This window comes from Neltuma alba, unplaced genomic scaffold (assembly GCF_004799145.2).
Source record: "Neltuma alba isolate B1F8T4 unplaced genomic scaffold, ASM479914v2 tig00011509_pilon, whole genome shotgun sequence".
In the NCBI taxonomy this organism is placed as follows: Eukaryota; Viridiplantae; Streptophyta; class Magnoliopsida; order Fabales; family Fabaceae; genus Neltuma; species Neltuma alba.
This window is the reverse complement of record NW_021636177.1, coordinates 650363-666412: the sequence shown is the minus strand read 5'-3', so window position 1 is coordinate 666412 and position 16050 is coordinate 650363. Positions and strand designations below refer to the sequence as shown.

The window sequence follows — 16050 nt, the reverse complement described above, 5'->3', positions numbered from 1 at the left end:
AAGAAATTATGCTTGGGTGAACAACTATTAGCCCGTTTTAAACGCCAAGAAGAACATCCAAGGTCAACCCAGTAGGTCAGACGATCACAGGTGAGTTTATTTTGCTTTCTACCAATGGGCTTTCGGCCATTGGGCCCTTTCTTTTTTTGAGCAGAGGGCCCATTCCATTTGGTGTGGGTTTTCAACTGCCAAGCACAAAGAAACCAATTAAGTCCTGCAATATAAATATGCCGAAATACAAATTATGATTGAACTGGACCTGCCAGTCTCTACTAGTTAAGTCTCTCATTCTTAGAGACAGAAGTTCATTCCCTTGTGGAAGCCCATCATTGTTTATCTCGTCAGTAACCTTTTTCACATTGCACTCTACTTCAACCTTACGGAGCCCCAGATTCCAACATAAGTTCACCCTTCGATGAATCCTCCCAACCATTTATCACAATTCCCCCTGATGACCCCGCCACATCCTGTTACGCCCCTAAAGTCTATAGTTCCATCAATATTGAGTTTACGCCAATCTCCCATAGGTGGTTTCCAGCCCACATAAATTATTTCCTCTCTCTGTTTTTTTTTTTTTTTTTTCACTAAAACATAGGTATCTTTTTATTGCTGTTCTGGTGTTCATTTTTTCCTGACATTCTCCGGAAACTGTTTTACTATTTCTTGGTCGTTCCATGGTCTCTTCCATTCGACCTTGTGTGCTTGGCAGTTCCGCCACTTCCATAAGTGCCAACATCCAGTTGTGAATAATTCCTGCCAAATTCAGTGCTCCTGATTCCTCCCTCGCTGATCTAAGTTTTTCCTCAACCAATCTCCCCACGTCCATCGAAACAAAATCCTTTGTTTCTCCCTTGGCACCAACTTCAAACGTGTAACTGAGTTTCTATCTCCATGCCACACCCTCCACCGGATTCGTCCTGGCACCTTGAGTTTCCACACTTTCCTCCATAGGCTTGAATCTTCCTCACTCTCCACCTGTTGCATCCATTTGTATGCTGAGGCTGTGGTGAAATTCCCCTTTTTAGTTCTTATGTCGTTTTACTTTTTCACTTTTTGTGATGTAAAAATTATATATTGTTCCTCACTTTGAGTAATTACTAATATATAGTTTCTTATTTCTTACTCAAACTGAGGAAATTATCTACCTTGTTAATTTCGTTTTATTCAACTAAAATAGAAAATTAAAAATAATTGTTGCAGACTGGAAAGAAAGTAAATGAGCAATTGAGATGTGAATGAGATGCATGTCCGGTAGAATCAATCCATATAACAACCTCGAAGACAATTCAGTAACTCCCTGGTGATTTTTAAAAGTTATGAATTTCTAGAAAATATCATATTTGGAGAGAATCACGGTTTCTAGAACAATCCAAATTCTGAGCCCTTTTTTTTTTTTTTTTCCTGGGACCTGACACTACTAGGAGCATCTAAAAGACTAAAACGGCTCTATTTTGCTAGGCTGATTTTAGTTTAGGTTGACTGGTGTTAAGTTTGTGCTGGTGAACTTCTATTTGATTAGTTGTGGATGCTGGGTTTGTTGAGCTTCAGCCAAGCGGCTGTGCTTTTTTTTTTTTTTTTTCCTTTCTTGTTTTGTTATCTTTTTTTTTGTTGGGCTGGTTTCTGTCCACTGCTTGTTTGGGGTTTGCTCAACTAACTTTTTTGTGATGGACTGACCTTTTTATTTATCTCTTTTTATCTTCTAATAAATTTGCCTTTTAATTTTTTTAAAAAAAGACTAAGACGGGTCCTCATTGATTCTTCCCAGCCCCTACTTTTTTTTAAAAAACTATTGAAGGCAATTATGTTTCAAACACTGTCTCGCATGAAAAGTAAACATCTTTTTTAGTGTGCAGTTAAATTTTGATTCGTCACACTGTGAGATATTAATTTTTTTATTGGATCCAAATCTGTTGGTTGCCAGCACTTGCTTTTTGGTGCCAGTACCTGTGTCTTCTCTTGCTCACTTCACATTCACACTCACAGAATAACAACAGTGAATAGTTACTGACCTATGAACTGCAATAATGAAGTATAATTCTTTATTTTCTTTGTCTTTAATACTCCTCCGGTCCTTAATATAAGACCCAATTTTTGAGTTGGTTTTGGTCTTAAATATAAGACCAATTTCTCATATTTATCAATTTTCTTTAAATTGCCCATATAGATACTCCCTCAACCATAATCAAATAGAAGAGGGAGATGGGGTATTAAAAAAGATGATTATGGTATTTTAGGAAAAATGTGTCACTTTTCTTATAATTAACTAATTTACCTAACTTCCTTAATCTAATCAAATTAGTTAAATGGGTCTTATATTAAGGACCGGAGGAGTATATGATATTGAATTATGGATACCAAAATGATAATATTTTTATTCGAGATGATGGGACTCACATACATGAGTCCACGCCCCACAGATATTGCTGGGACTTGGAACAAAATGACACCAGCATTAGGGCAGTTACAATTCAGTTTCCGGGATTGAAAAGCTAGACCATATTATTGGAACTACTTATGCTAAAACAAAATTACTAATTAATGTTCTTCTCAGAGTGATGTTTAATACTACCTCCGGTCCTTAATATAAGAGATATTTTAACTTTCAATTTGGTCCAAAATATAAGATCCTAATTCACTTTGTCTTTCATATTTATCTATTTTTTCTAAGGTAATCATTGTAATAGTTACACATATTAAACATTAGTTTTAACTAATACATGATTACTAAAGGTATATTAGGAAAAATAATACCTAATTATTATAAATAACTAACACAACAAACTTCACTAATCTACTTTAATTAATTAATTAGTTTCAAATTAAAGGTACTAATTAATTAAAATGAATCTGCAAGTTAAATAATCATGGGCATGCCAAGAATCCAAAAACAGCACAGCATACCATGGAACTCATTGAAATTCTGATATTGGCTCCACCAAAAAATATCTCTGCATATGTCAAAATATTCCATTGCAGATGAAAACGCAACACACCTAAACAGAACCTAGGTAACCGAATACACCATGTAGATACATAAATACATATGTACTCAACCTAAAATTCTAAGTAAACTGGGACGACATGTCTCAGATAGCGGACCAATCAATCTCAATGGAAGGGTACTTCTCCAAACCAACAACCTCTGTTTCATCCACTTTAGAATCCGAGAAATCCAAGTAAGTAATGTCCGACTCATCGGACGAGGAAGCTAAGCAGGAGAGAGTAGCAGAATCATGTGTGTTGTGGAGATGCTTCTCTGCATTCCCCTGTTTCTGGGAATTGTCTGCCAAGCTTTCACACAAAGCTTGGAGCTTGGCGTGCACAGATGAAGGAAGGGGCTCGTAATGGCCGAATTCACCGATCACATGAGCTCCATGGTGGCGTAGGTGAGGGAAATTGAGCCTGGCAAAGTCTCCTCTGAGCTTGAAGGCTGCGTTGTCGTAGGCTAAAGCAGCCTGCTCTGCAGTATGGAAGGTGCCGAGCCAGAGACGGGTACGGTTCTTGGGAAGTCGGATCTCAGCGACCCATTTACCCCAATGTCGCTGTCGGACTCCTCTGTAGAGTTTTGCCGGATTACGTTGGGATGAAGGGGAAGCAACATGGTGATGCGTCTTCTTGTGTTTCTGGATTCGGGATTGAATTTCACGAATCTGAGATGGTGTGAGCTGGTTGAGCCTGATGGGGCGTGTTTGGATGCAGGGATTGAGGAGATCAGAAGAAGGATAAGAAGACGGAGGACGGTTGACAGGTTGGAGTGCTTTCATCAACTCTTCATTATAGGGATCCATATCAAATCTGATCTCGTAGAGAGAGAGAGATAAAAACTGAGACTGAAATATGCAGAAAGGCAAGGCAAAAGCAGGGGAGAGGTTTGAGGAAGAAGAGATGAGGAGAGGAAGGTTCTCAGTGATTTGCGTATTGGCAAGGCTTTCTCAATTTATATACTCCCTCCTGCCTCCACGGTTTTAGCCTCTAAATGCTTTTCCTCTTCACCAAATTTGCCATTACTGAGTATTAAGATCACTAATCACACCATAATTATTGACCTTTTATTAATAATACTCCTCCGATCCTTATTATAAGACCCAATTTGACTTTTTATTTGGTCCTAATTATAAGACCCAATCCATTTTGTCTCTTATATTTATGCATTTTTTTCCAAGATAATCCTTCTAATAATGATAGTTTTAGCCAATATACTTAATTAGCAAGGATATTTTAGGAATGACAACACTTATTTATTATAAATAACCAATTTAACTTACTTTCTTAATCTCCTCAAATAAGTCAATTGGGTCTTATAATTAGGATCGGAGGAGTAATTGAGTTTGGGCATTTGGTCAATTCTCTTTTTTAAAACATGAATGTCAGACAGATCAATCACCTCGTCAACTCCAATAACTCCAATATTCGATGAGGGCTATCCAATGGATAAATGCCATGTGTATTCTACCAGTGGACACTGGAATCGGACCAAACCCCACGTGACACCTGTCTGGGTGCTATTGGTGGAAAGTGAAGCGGACGACTTGCGGTGTGGGCATGTGACCACTGTGCAGCGCACTGAAATTGTCAACTTTGGGCGTTGCGGGTTTGATTGTTTTAGGTTTGTCCACGTCAACGTTATCATAAATTCTCTGGCACAAATGTCTAGGACTCTAGCTTGGGGCCTCCTTTGAGCCCAGGTTGACATTCGAATATACTTTGTCGAGTTTTATTGGAAGTCCTCCCATTATGAATTAACTTTAGTCTACGGAAAGCAACCAGTGTCTCACAATATAATAAATTAATATTTAATTTTTTTATTAAGAGGGATATTCATATTTAATATCTGAAAGTTCTCAAATAAGATTATCTTTAATAGAAAAATATCTGTGTTTAACTAAAACAAAAAGTCATCCGTCCCTTTTTATGAAAAAATAATTTTTTTTATAATGATGTCCTCAAGTATAAGATACACTCTCCGTTTATTAATATAAGATATATTTAACTAATTTAATTATATTAAAGAAGTTAGATAAATTAGTTAATTATAAGAAAGATAACATGTTTTTTCTAAAACACTACAATCGTCTTTCTTAATATCTTCCCTTCCTCTCTTACTTGATTATGGTTGAGGGAGTATCAATAAAAATAATTTAGAAAAAAAATTGATAAATATGAGAAATATACCTTCCATTTAAAATCAAAATTAATTTAACAATTAAATTCTACATTAAAGGCAGGGGCAGTAATTTTTTTGGTTTAAAATTCTACTTTTATTTTTATTAAATATATGTTGCTTATTATCTCTTTGTAATAAATTTTATTCATTATTTCTCATGTATTCTCTTTACAAACAAGTGTGTAATTGAAAATATGTACATATATATATCTTACACATTGATTATTTTTAATTAAATTTAAGTAACATTTTAAATTGGTTAATTTTAGTAGTTGTTTCTTATAATAAAAAACGGAGAGAGTATAAATGTAATATTTGATCTTTTATTTATTATTGTGTAAATTGTTATTTCTCCTAAGAAAGCGTATATATCAAATAAAGATAAAATTAAAAAGTTATAAAATTTTAAAATAGAGTAAATAAAGACACTTTTTTTTTTGTTTCAATGAAACATATTGAAAACGACTAATAAATAAGACCAAAAGAGTACTCTAATTAAAAAAAAAAAAAAACTAGGTAAGGTCTTGCAAGGTATAGTACTAGCATAATTGAAATAACACATTTATCATGCATCTCTGTAATCTCATGATTTGGTCTCCATAACTCTCTCAGAACATTGAGTATCTTTAATCTCTTGGCTTTCGTTTCATCTTTCAACTCTATCTTCTTCATCACTGTTGCCAACCCAGAAAAGGTTAATGGCACTTTCACCCCCAAAAGCATTACCGTGTATCTCTGATGGGGATCATTTTCATTAGAAAGTGTCGAAGAATTTTTCTTTTTAATTTTGTGATAGCATATCTAGAATTATAAAACGAATACCACTTTATTCTTATTAATTTTTAAGTGATTTATCACTGTTACTGTTACACTTACACCCTCACACGCCTGGATTTTTATGTTATATGATTTTACTGGAGATATTATAAAAAAATCTGCGTCAAAGATTCTGCAGTAGTGCTAGAATAAGATGATTTAATTTGTATTGAATGGTGTGTCCTACCGAATTTTAGATAATTGTGAAGAAGCAAAACAAAAATAAAACAAAGGATGAATAAAATGAATGAAGGTGGCGAGTGAAGGATGAGAGGCGAGGTGTGGCGGATTGCGGCGTGGCGATGAGGAGGAATCTTAATTACTGTTTTTTTTACTGAAAACGGTGAGAGGTGGAAGATAGGTCCCACAAGGGACAACCAATAGAATGCAAAGATTGCGTCCTTCACCCTATTCTCTTACCCTTCATTTCCCACCAAAGGTCATGCGCATTATAAAGGGAATAAAAACTAGGGAAATTTGGTTTTCTAGTTACAAAATTAATTCTGTAAAGATATCTAAGCACTCTATTTTTTAGGCGGATGTAACTTTTTTTTAATGGATGCAATTAACCCGCCAACCTACTGTAGTGAAGTAGATTAGGGTTGACGTTTTACTAACCTAACAAAGAGCAGCCTGCCCTTTATAACTCACGAGATATAGTAATCTGGCCCACAGCCTGTAGGCTAGCTTGTATCATTGACTCAACTCAAGTTGTGTATAATTAAATAGAGTTGCATCTATCAATAGAGATTAAGTTTAGCAGAAGTAATTAGTCTCTTAAACTAAAGGTTGAATTCCTATTAATAGGAGTATTTACATTTAGTACCTAACAGCGTTTTAAATAGTATTGTCTCTTATTAAAGGATGCTTATGCGTAGGAAACAAATAGAGTTGCATCTAGAAATTTAAATAAATTTCAAAGTCCTTTTGCATAATTAATTTTTTAATCAACGACCTTTGACCACCCGAAATAGTTCCCATTTTAGTTGTATACAGATTATTTTAAATGAAAATGTCCATGTTGCTCATTGATTATTCTCTTTTACGTCCGCAGTTTGATACAGATCATATTCCACGCACATTAGATTGGGTAGGTGTGGGCCTGAAATGAAAAGGATGTGAAATTGAGAGTGACCTCAAGTCAAAAGCGCGTTGACAATTGACAATGCAGTTGGTGACGAGTGAGCACGTCAGATCCTACGTGGACATCACTTGTAGGTTGAAGCAATTCTGTAGGGAAGGCGTCATTAGATTCTGTGATTCGTCAAACTCTCCACTTTTGACGTCCTCACTCTTTCTTTTCTCGTACCATCCTTACTTTACGCATATTTGATAGGAAAATCCTAAAACAATACTTTTTAAATTGGCAAAATGATAGATAGAGAAGCTTTAAAATGTGAAATGCCAATTTAAAAAGTTAGGAAAATGTAATTATAAATAGGGAAGTCCTTCCCAAATTGAAATTTTGAAATTCAGTGAAATGACAAAAATACCCTTTATTCTTTTTTTAAAAAAACCAACCCCTCACAGTGCCCGGCGGCCGGCGACCACTGCCGGTGACTGGCCTCCGGCAGCCGCCGACAGCCTCTGGCCACAGGTGTGGTGGCTGCCGGTAAAGGATTTTTGTGACAAGATTTTTTTTTTGGAAATAGGATAATATTGGATCAAAGTGGCGGGGTAAAATTTGATCCCACAACCCCTTGGCCACTTGGACTAACAAAAGGGAAGATGGCTATTGGGCCATCAAAGATTTCTTAACCTTATAATGCAAATAAAAATATAAGTTAACTTTTTTACTGTGACTCCAACTCGTGACAACAATTTATCTGAGGATGACAAGTCTTAATTGAGAAATAACAAGTCTAAATTTGATATTAATAAAGCAACTTTTCCTTATACATAACAAACAACAGCATGTGCATTAATTAAAAATGATCATAATTTATTTAAAAATGACACGTCTTTACTGGAAAATAACAACAATTTATTCAGTATTTCTTGTTATGTATAAGGAAAAGTTGCTTTGTTAATATAAAGTTTAGACTTATCATTTTCCAATAAAGATGTGTTATTTTCAAATAAATTATGGTCATTTTTAATTAACGTAGATGCTATTTCTTGTTATATATAAGGAAAAGTTGTCTTGTTAATATCAATTTTAGACTTGTCATTTTATAGTAAAGACGTGTCATTTTTAAATAAATTATGATCATTTTTAATTAATGCACATGCTGCTATTTGTTATGTATAAGAAAAAGTTGCTTTGTTAATATTAAATTTAGACTTGTTATTTCTCAATTAAGACTTGTCATCCTCAGATAAATTGTTGTCACGAGCTGGAGTCACAGTAAAAGAGTTAACTTATATTTTTGTTTGCATTATAATGTTAAGAAATCTTTGATGGCCCAATGATCATATTCCCTTTTGTTGGTCCAAGTGGCCAAGGGGTTGTGGGATCAAATCTCACCCCCGCCACTTTGATCCAATATTATCCTATTTTCAAAAAAAAAAATCTTGTCACAAAAATCTTTTACCGGCAGCCACCACACCGGTGGCCGGCACCGGTGGCCAGAGGCTGTCGGCGGCCACCGGAGGCCAGTCGCTGGTGAGGGGTTGGGTTTTTTTAAAAAGAAAAAGAACAAAGGGCATTTTTGTTATTTCATTGAATTTCAAAATTCCAATTTGGGAAGGACTTCCCATGTGTAATTACATTTCCTTAGCTTCCCAAATTGACATTTCACATTTTCAAACTTCTTTATCTGTCATTTTCCCTTTTAAGTTTCAAAAGTTTAAATCATAAAATTCTACAAATTACAAATTATTGCTAATTTCAAACGGGGAAATTAACCGATCTACAAATTACAAGTACCTGTCTACTTTTTTAGTCATTCGTGATCATCATTCATGCAAACAGTTGATTATTATCATGAATCCAACTAATCTCACTCCACTCGGCTGAAGTCCCTCGATTGATATCTTCTAATGAGATTTTTTGTTTCATGTCTAAGAATCAAACCCAATGTCTTTAATTAAGAGGTCGAGATACCTACCACCTTCACCAAGTCTCATATTGATATATTTACTATTTACTTCTCTGATCTTATTTATGGGGTAGAAAAAAAGAAAAGAAATTTTTGTTTTAGGGTAGAGAGAAATTTTTCATATGAATGTATAATTTTACCCTTCATTTCTTCTTATATTGATTATGCTCTCATAAGGTATAGTATATATTAAATAGAAATGAAATTGAAAAATCAATAAATTTTAAATAAGATTTAATAAGATTTAAGTTTTTTTATATTTGTTAAAAATATTAAAAATGACTTATAAATAAGATTAAAGGAATATTTGTTAAGAACTCCATGTGGTGCTTAATGAAATATAGTCAACTACTTTGCTTGTTGTGTTGTATTTAGTTGTGCATGCCAACAAATTGGGGCCATTAATTAAATGAATTATGCAAGTAGTGGTAGACCATAAATTTGTCAACCAAGGAATTGGTCAAGGAAATTACAAGGGCACATAGTTGGGTGACGTGTCAACACATCAGAGCCCACGTGGACATCACCCTCCGGTTTCAACGCAAGTATCATCATTCTCTCAAATCCCACTTCCCATAGTTTTTGCACTTGTCTTTATCTAGATTTTTGCATCCTTAGCATTGAAAAATCTAGGGCTTAATTAGCTCAAAATATCTTCTCCAGTATCCTTCAGCATTCTAAGTTTACAGTGTTCGTTGCTATGAGAAAAATATTTTAAAGACAAATTGTACTAAAAATTATTGTAAGATAATAAGTGTCACTATAAAATAATTTTAGAGTACTAAATACATTAAAAAAAAATTAGATTAGGATATTAAGTGTTAGTATAAAATATTTTAAAATGTTGAAGGTACTAATTCAAAAATCAAAGTGAGAATAATATGTGGGACTAGCACAAAATCAAACAATTAATCATATTTTTAGAAAAGTAGTTCCTAGTCCAGGTCCGTTTTGTGTGATTCCTTTTCTCTTGGCCCATTGAAAACATGTTCCGCTTGACAACTCTAGGGAGCTGAACCAGCTGGTTCCACCGAAAAACCGACTGATGGTCTGGTATTGGTTTAGACATTAAATTGATTAAGAGTTGAACTGGTATTGAGCCAGTTGAATAGGTGCAAACTGATAAAAACTGGTATGAACCGGTTTGAATGATTATGTTACTATTAATCTTATTTTTTTTCTCATTCATTTTCTAATATCTCAGTTACTATAGATTTAAATGAATTTTGATGATAATCTTGGTATCAAGAATTATTAACTTTAGTTATTCATGAATTGTAAAAATTAAAATTCTCAACGTTATTGTACTTTGTTATTATTATAATCAAAACTATTGTTATATTTTCTTATATTTTGTTATTAGTAATTATTAATATTGTTATATTTTGTTATTTTCAATTACATTATTTTATTTTAATATGACCGGTTTGATTCTGATTTAACCCCAATCTGACCAATTGATCTTTGAACCACTACCTCAATCAGTTTAATATCTGGTCTGGTTTTTTGTTTCTTGTGTGCAATCATTTTTTTTTTGTGTGCAATGTGCAACTCAACTTTTTGTTTAATTGAACATCCCTTGCATACAAGTCATCTTCTATATGTGCAAATTAGTTTCTTATGTCCAAACAATATTTTGTGTAAAACATCCTTCCGTTGTGTAACTTAACTTTATTTGTGTGCAACTTATTTTTCTTTATACAATCTGTTATTCTAAGGATTATTTGGCAATTAAATTTCTAATGAGAGATGCATTCCGAATCTTCCTGTTGGTTTTTTTTTTTGGGACCAAGACCAATCTTCCTGTTGTTGCTAACATTTTTAAAGGTCAACAAGAATATTTCGTTACATATACTTTTCATTTTGTTCGAATCTTTGCATCAAACATTTTTTTGTTTGAAGTGTGTGCAAGTCACATTTCTGAAAATATGTCATAATTCTATATCCTACTGGGCTGATTCGGAATCTGAACCCACTTCTGAATGATATTATTTCCTATTCTTAATATAAGACTTCGTTTTTATCTTGATCATAAATATAAAACCTCAATTCATTTTGTTTCTTATATTTATCCATTTTTTTCTTAAGATAATTCTCCTAATAATAGTAGTTATAGCCAATACACTTGATTAGTAAAGACATTTTAAGAAAAACATCTATTTATTACAAATAACGAACTTAACTTATTTTCTTTATCTACTCAAATTAATCAATTAACTCTTATATTTAAAACTAAAAGTAGTATAACATAATTACAATGAAGTCTAAAAAAAGACAACAATTATCAATAAATCCTAATGACAAGTAAATAATTATTACTTTTTACTCTAAAACTTAAAACTTACTATTACAAACCGAGGCTATTATCAGTGGGACTTTTTGTAATTATATTATCTTCTCTGGACTTCATAATAATTCTCCCTGCATTCTTCTCATTGTCAATGCTTATATTAATTTCATAAAAAGTTTAAAATACTTAATATAGCAAACTTGATAAGGATTTACTGGGAAACAATACGACAAAAATGGATAGGCATAAGATGCGTCTCCAATCCCACATTGGAATCTAAACTTCTCTCTAGGCCACATAAGTTCTTGATTTCATATACAAAAGCTTCACACGAGAGGATCAAATCTTTTCAGCAACAACATTGATTAAATACTCTGATAAGCATTTCGAGCTGCTTCATTCTTCTGTCTTATATCCTCATACATCTTCAACGATGCCTCTGAAAATTTGGTCAGTCGCTCCAGAACCTTGCTCAAGCTCTTGTGTATGCAGCACAAATTTGCTGTGTCCTTATCATTATGATCATCCTCCGCCTCCTTCATTTTGCTCTCTGTTTCCTCATAGCTTCCTTGACCTGAAGAAATCTGCTTATCAACCTGTTCATCTTGCTGCTCTATCAGCTGCTGCAGATTGGACAAGAAGCTTTTGATCGCGACACTAAGTTCCTCAGATGGCAAAGACCTGATCCCGGCACACCAATCACGACAAAGAACAAATATGGGAGGAGCAAGAGCTCGACGCGGTGAGAAAGGCCTTCGGCTCTTGGACCTAGGCTGTAGTATGCAGTTTTGAAGCCAGGCATTGAGAGATTCGATGTAGGATGTGTGGCTGTTGATCCAATTAGCAAAGCTCAACCCAAAGCACTCGATTTCTTCAAGCAAATGAGTCAAGATCTCTCTGCGTGCATCTCCTTGCAAGGTTCCACTTGAGCTTCTCGAATGGTACGCCAGAGAGATTGTGATGAACTGTGCATGATGGCACTCTAGCATGGCCTTCCACATCCTGATCAACCTGCAGACGCATTTTGGCCAATTACTTATAACGCTTCAAGGTGAAATGGCCAATGCTAATAGAATGAAAGCCTCGCTTACCCATGAATCAGCTCCACGAGTTGAGGATGTAACTCTTCATCCCTCATTCGCTCGATTCGCTTGGATATCGAATCTACTGATCGGATGGCCACTCTTATTCGCGAATGCAAGTCCTTCACAACAGTCCGGGTTTTATCTATGACATGAGCGCCTTGATCTTTCGCATATTGATGCCTTAGCTGCTCACATTTACGGTCATACACTTTCTGAAGCAACTCACTCGCCTACGGAGGTGAAAAGCCAAGTCAGTGTGCGAAGTATAAAAGGGAAAAAGGCAAACTTCAATGTCATGTCCTTAACCAGCACTATGTTGTCAAAATCAGAAGCACAAAGATGCATAATTATTCGAGGCAGCTAGAGGGGCCCTTGTTGGTGTATAAAAGATGAAGTGTACTAGGCATGGGAAACACATCTAGTTTAAGTAAAATAGGCTATTTCAGAATTGAAGATATGTTGATTTTGTGAAGCCAGGCTGATCAAAGTGATAGCAGTAAGCAACATGCCTGAAATTCAAATACGTTAGTGTCTTCAACATGGTACCTTTACTTCATCATAGAGTTTTCTCTCCCATGCATAGAGTCTGTCAAGGGTGGAGGAATGACTTCCAGCAATCATACAGAATTCTTCAATGAAGTCACTTCCACTATCATCAATATCTTCCTTTGATGCTGCAGCCAATGGATTTCTGGATGATGTCGACCGCGTAGATGTTGTCCTTTTCCAGCTAATTATTTTCTGTGCAGGTTCTGCACAAAGATTTGCATTTTAGTCCTTCCAACGTATATATCTTCTGAGAATCAAAGGTGTACCAATGGGCAAAAGAGAGAGGGAACTCAAAGTTCAAGCTGAAAGTAATAGTTACTTAAAAATTTTGAGAAAAAATCATTACCAGGTAAAACCTTTGCATCAATATTGCTCAACGTTACCACATAACCATAATTTGCCAACTTCATGGTCATCATATTCGAAATAACCACTTAAATGCCCCTTTACTGCAGAAAACCATCCAGATATCTGTATATATGCCTTCTAAAGACAAGATCTTCAAGTATAGCGAATCAAGCAAACCATCTGTTTAGTTCATTTGACACAAATTTATTACCACAATAGATCATTGGACCTAAGTCGTACTCTATACAAGAGACCTTGCAGGTACTACTCCGTGCTATACATAGCTTATTGATTTAGCTCACTTGGCCAAGGAAAATGGCAAACCCAAACCATGAAAATGATGGAAAGTTTCAAGCTCAACCTATTATCTTTATACAGATTTACAGTTACAATACGACTTACCCTGGGAATGAAGAGATGACCCTCTACGCCAGCAAAGGTGAAGAGCTGACACCAAATCCAAGGCAGAAGACTTGCCTATCAGGAAAAGCTTCTATTAGATTAGTGATTAAAAATCTTGAAGCCTCTAATTAGCGGTACTTAGTTTCAATAACATGCACAATACATAGTATGTTCTGTGCCATGGGGTACAAGACACAGCGATAGCTAAGGATATAGAAGCCATTACCTCTTGCCTCACAATATTGAACCCTGATTTTGTTTGCCTCTAACATTCTCGAGACCTCCCTACCAGATTCAGAAGCTCTAATGAACTTATGCTCTATATCCTTTATGCTTGAAAGGAAATCTCTAGCCCTGTGAGTAATGAACTCTGATGGGTCCTCTCTCTCTTCGAACACAGCTTTCCTTTTCCCATCAATGGCCTTCTCGTTCTTTGGAAGACCATCCTTTTCTGTCACTGTCTCAGCAAAACCATTAGCATTATCTGCTAACTCTTCCTCTTTCCCTGCTTTTTGAAACTTTTGCTGACACCCTTCAACTCGTCTTGAGGCAACTGAAAGATCAGAACACTCAACATATTGTCCACCAGAGTTGTTTCGTATTGTAGCTACCATAGTAGAATCAGCCTTTTCAGCCTCGCACTCTCCGAAATCAGTTGCATGCGCTACAAACCTAAAGCTCTCAGAATCCTCAGCGGGGTCGAAGAAATCCCAAGATGGCTCTGAATCAGGAGGAGGAGGAGGCGGCGGCGGCATTGAGAATGCCGATGATTGGTCGTCTAAATAAGAGTTTATAGAGGGATTGATTCTAACAGTCACAGCCGTGGGACCCCCTGATCTCATATAACTCAAACGAGGCATGGATGGCGTAAGAGGGCTCTCATTGTGCAAGGGTGAGTCTGAAACATCAACAGTGTGAGATGGTGAAGGAGAAGGGTATGTGGATTGAGATGGGGTTTTGTCGGAAATGGAGAGAGAAGACTCGATCAATACCTCGGCCTCAGCGTAACGGCGAAGAGCGATTCCGACATTTCGGAGAGATTGAATGTAAGATACATGAGCAGCAACGAGATCATATCTTGAATCCATTGCTAGTTTGATGAATCGCTTCCGGTCCCTGCAGAGACGCAATGGTTCATTTTTCTCCGTTTTCGAGCTGGCAACTCCCATTTTCATCTCAATCACTTGAACAGCACTTTTCTATATCACATCCATTAACTAAATAATCCAACATTACAGGTTGGGAAAGCTCAAACCTCGTCCGACATTTCAACCAAGAGCTCTAGCAGCTCAAGTTTCCAACTTTAAACCCCATTCCTTACTTAACAAGGCAAGCTTCACCCCGACATTTTCTGGAATACTTAAAAATAGAGAGTGAACGAAGAGGAAGATGAACCAACACAGTAAATCACGGGAGGAACAGGCCCTCCTCAATGTTGAAAATCGAACCCTGATGGTTCAGACAAAAGAAAACCAAGAAACGATCGGGCCCCCGAGGCACATGTGCAAGGAAAGGAACAGGACCTAGGTGGCAGTTACTCGTTGAAATGAGCCCCAGCTATGCTCTTTCCTTCATATTTCACTCTGGCGAGCCGAAAGCACGAGAATAGTTGTTTTCAAGGACAATAAATGGCCAATGAAGTTGGAGGAAACCTGAATTACTGAATCTTGAGGCGTCTCAGTCTACTTCTGCTTGAAGGGAGCGTATGGAGGAGTAGTAAATAAAATGCAGGAAAGAACCAGAAAACACAGAAACAAAAGAAACAAATATGAATGGGAAAGAGATGTTCGATGGAGAGAGAAAGAGAGAGGAATCTGAAACAGTAGTTAGCGATAGTGAGGGTTCAGAGAGAGCCTCGGGTTACGTGTGAGGCAGTCTCCTTAATTCATTCCAGTTCACACCATACGCTACCAGCAAGACAAAGCTTTTAAACGGGATTATTAAAATTATTAATTGGGTCGCAAGAAAAGAGGAAGGTTGCGTTCAGTCCACAAAATGACAAATCCCACCGGTGCTATGCTCAGGAGATTGATGAATTGATTACAAGATTTTCTAGGAGGAGAAAACTTTAATGGCGGCATCAGATAAGAGCAATGAATATGAAATGAGAGAAGAATTGTTGTTACTGTTGGGAAAGGTGCGAAGATGACAGAAATACCCTCAGGATTTCTCGCATGTCGAGAAAATTAAAGTAAACATCACTAACGGCTCCTTTAATTCCGGTTCTGTTTCTGGGAATTGGGCTCATGGCGACCCTTTATTACCTTATTATTTTTACGGGTTCCATGATGAAACAGTCATTTGCTAACTAATGGGGTTACGTCTAATAGAAGAAGTTACTCCCTCACAACGTAG

General features: G+C 36.0%; 2 protein-coding genes across 3 annotated transcripts; both read right to left on the bottom strand.

The window, feature by feature from the left end:
- Nucleotides 1-3000: 3000 nt before the first annotated feature.
- Nucleotides 3001-3889, bottom strand: LOC114714560 (ethylene-responsive transcription factor ERF060-like). Its single transcript, XM_028899314.1, has one exon. It carries the CDS (start codon nucleotides 3786-3788, stop codon nucleotides 3087-3089), a length of 702 nt encoding a protein of 233 aa, XP_028755147.1. The 5' UTR covers nucleotides 3789-3889; the 3' UTR covers nucleotides 3001-3086.
- Nucleotides 3890-5817: 1928 nt separating this feature from the next.
- LOC114714509 (nitrate regulatory gene2 protein-like) lies at nucleotides 5818-15688 on the bottom strand. 2 transcript variants are annotated; one of them, XM_028899249.1, is made up of 7 exons: nucleotides 14688-14755; nucleotides 13922-14593; nucleotides 13696-13770; nucleotides 12943-13148; nucleotides 12403-12626; nucleotides 11642-12322; nucleotides 5818-5827 (listed from the first exon to the last, which is right to left on the bottom strand). In XM_028899249.1, exons 2-6 carry the CDS (start codon nucleotides 14553-14555, stop codon nucleotides 11677-11679), a joined length of 1785 nt encoding a protein of 594 aa, XP_028755082.1. In that variant the 5' UTR covers nucleotides 14556-14593; nucleotides 14688-14755; the 3' UTR covers nucleotides 5818-5827; nucleotides 11642-11676. The 2 variants fall into 2 exon arrangements, with proteins under 2 accessions (XP_028755082.1, XP_028755081.1); XM_028899248.1 differs by having other exon boundaries at nucleotides 13922-15688.
- Nucleotides 15689-16050: the final 362 nt, after the last annotated feature.

Coding starts and splice junctions, on each gene's coding strand:
- LOC114714509 (XM_028899248.1), bottom strand. CDS start 14,870: ATGAAAATGGGAGTTGCCAGCTCGAAAACGGAGAAAAATGAACCATTG. Junction 12,627..12,942: donor AACTCTATGATGAAGTAAAG/GTACCATGTTGA, acceptor TCACCTCCGTAG/GCGAGTGAGTTGCTTCAGAA. Junction 12,323..12,402: donor CTCGTGGAGCTGATTCATGG/GTAAGCGAGGCT, acceptor ATGCGTCTGCAG/GTTGATCAGGATGTGGAAGG.
- LOC114714560 (XM_028899314.1), bottom strand. CDS start 3,788: ATGGATCCCTATAATGAAGAGTTGATGAAAGCACTCCAACCTGTCAAC.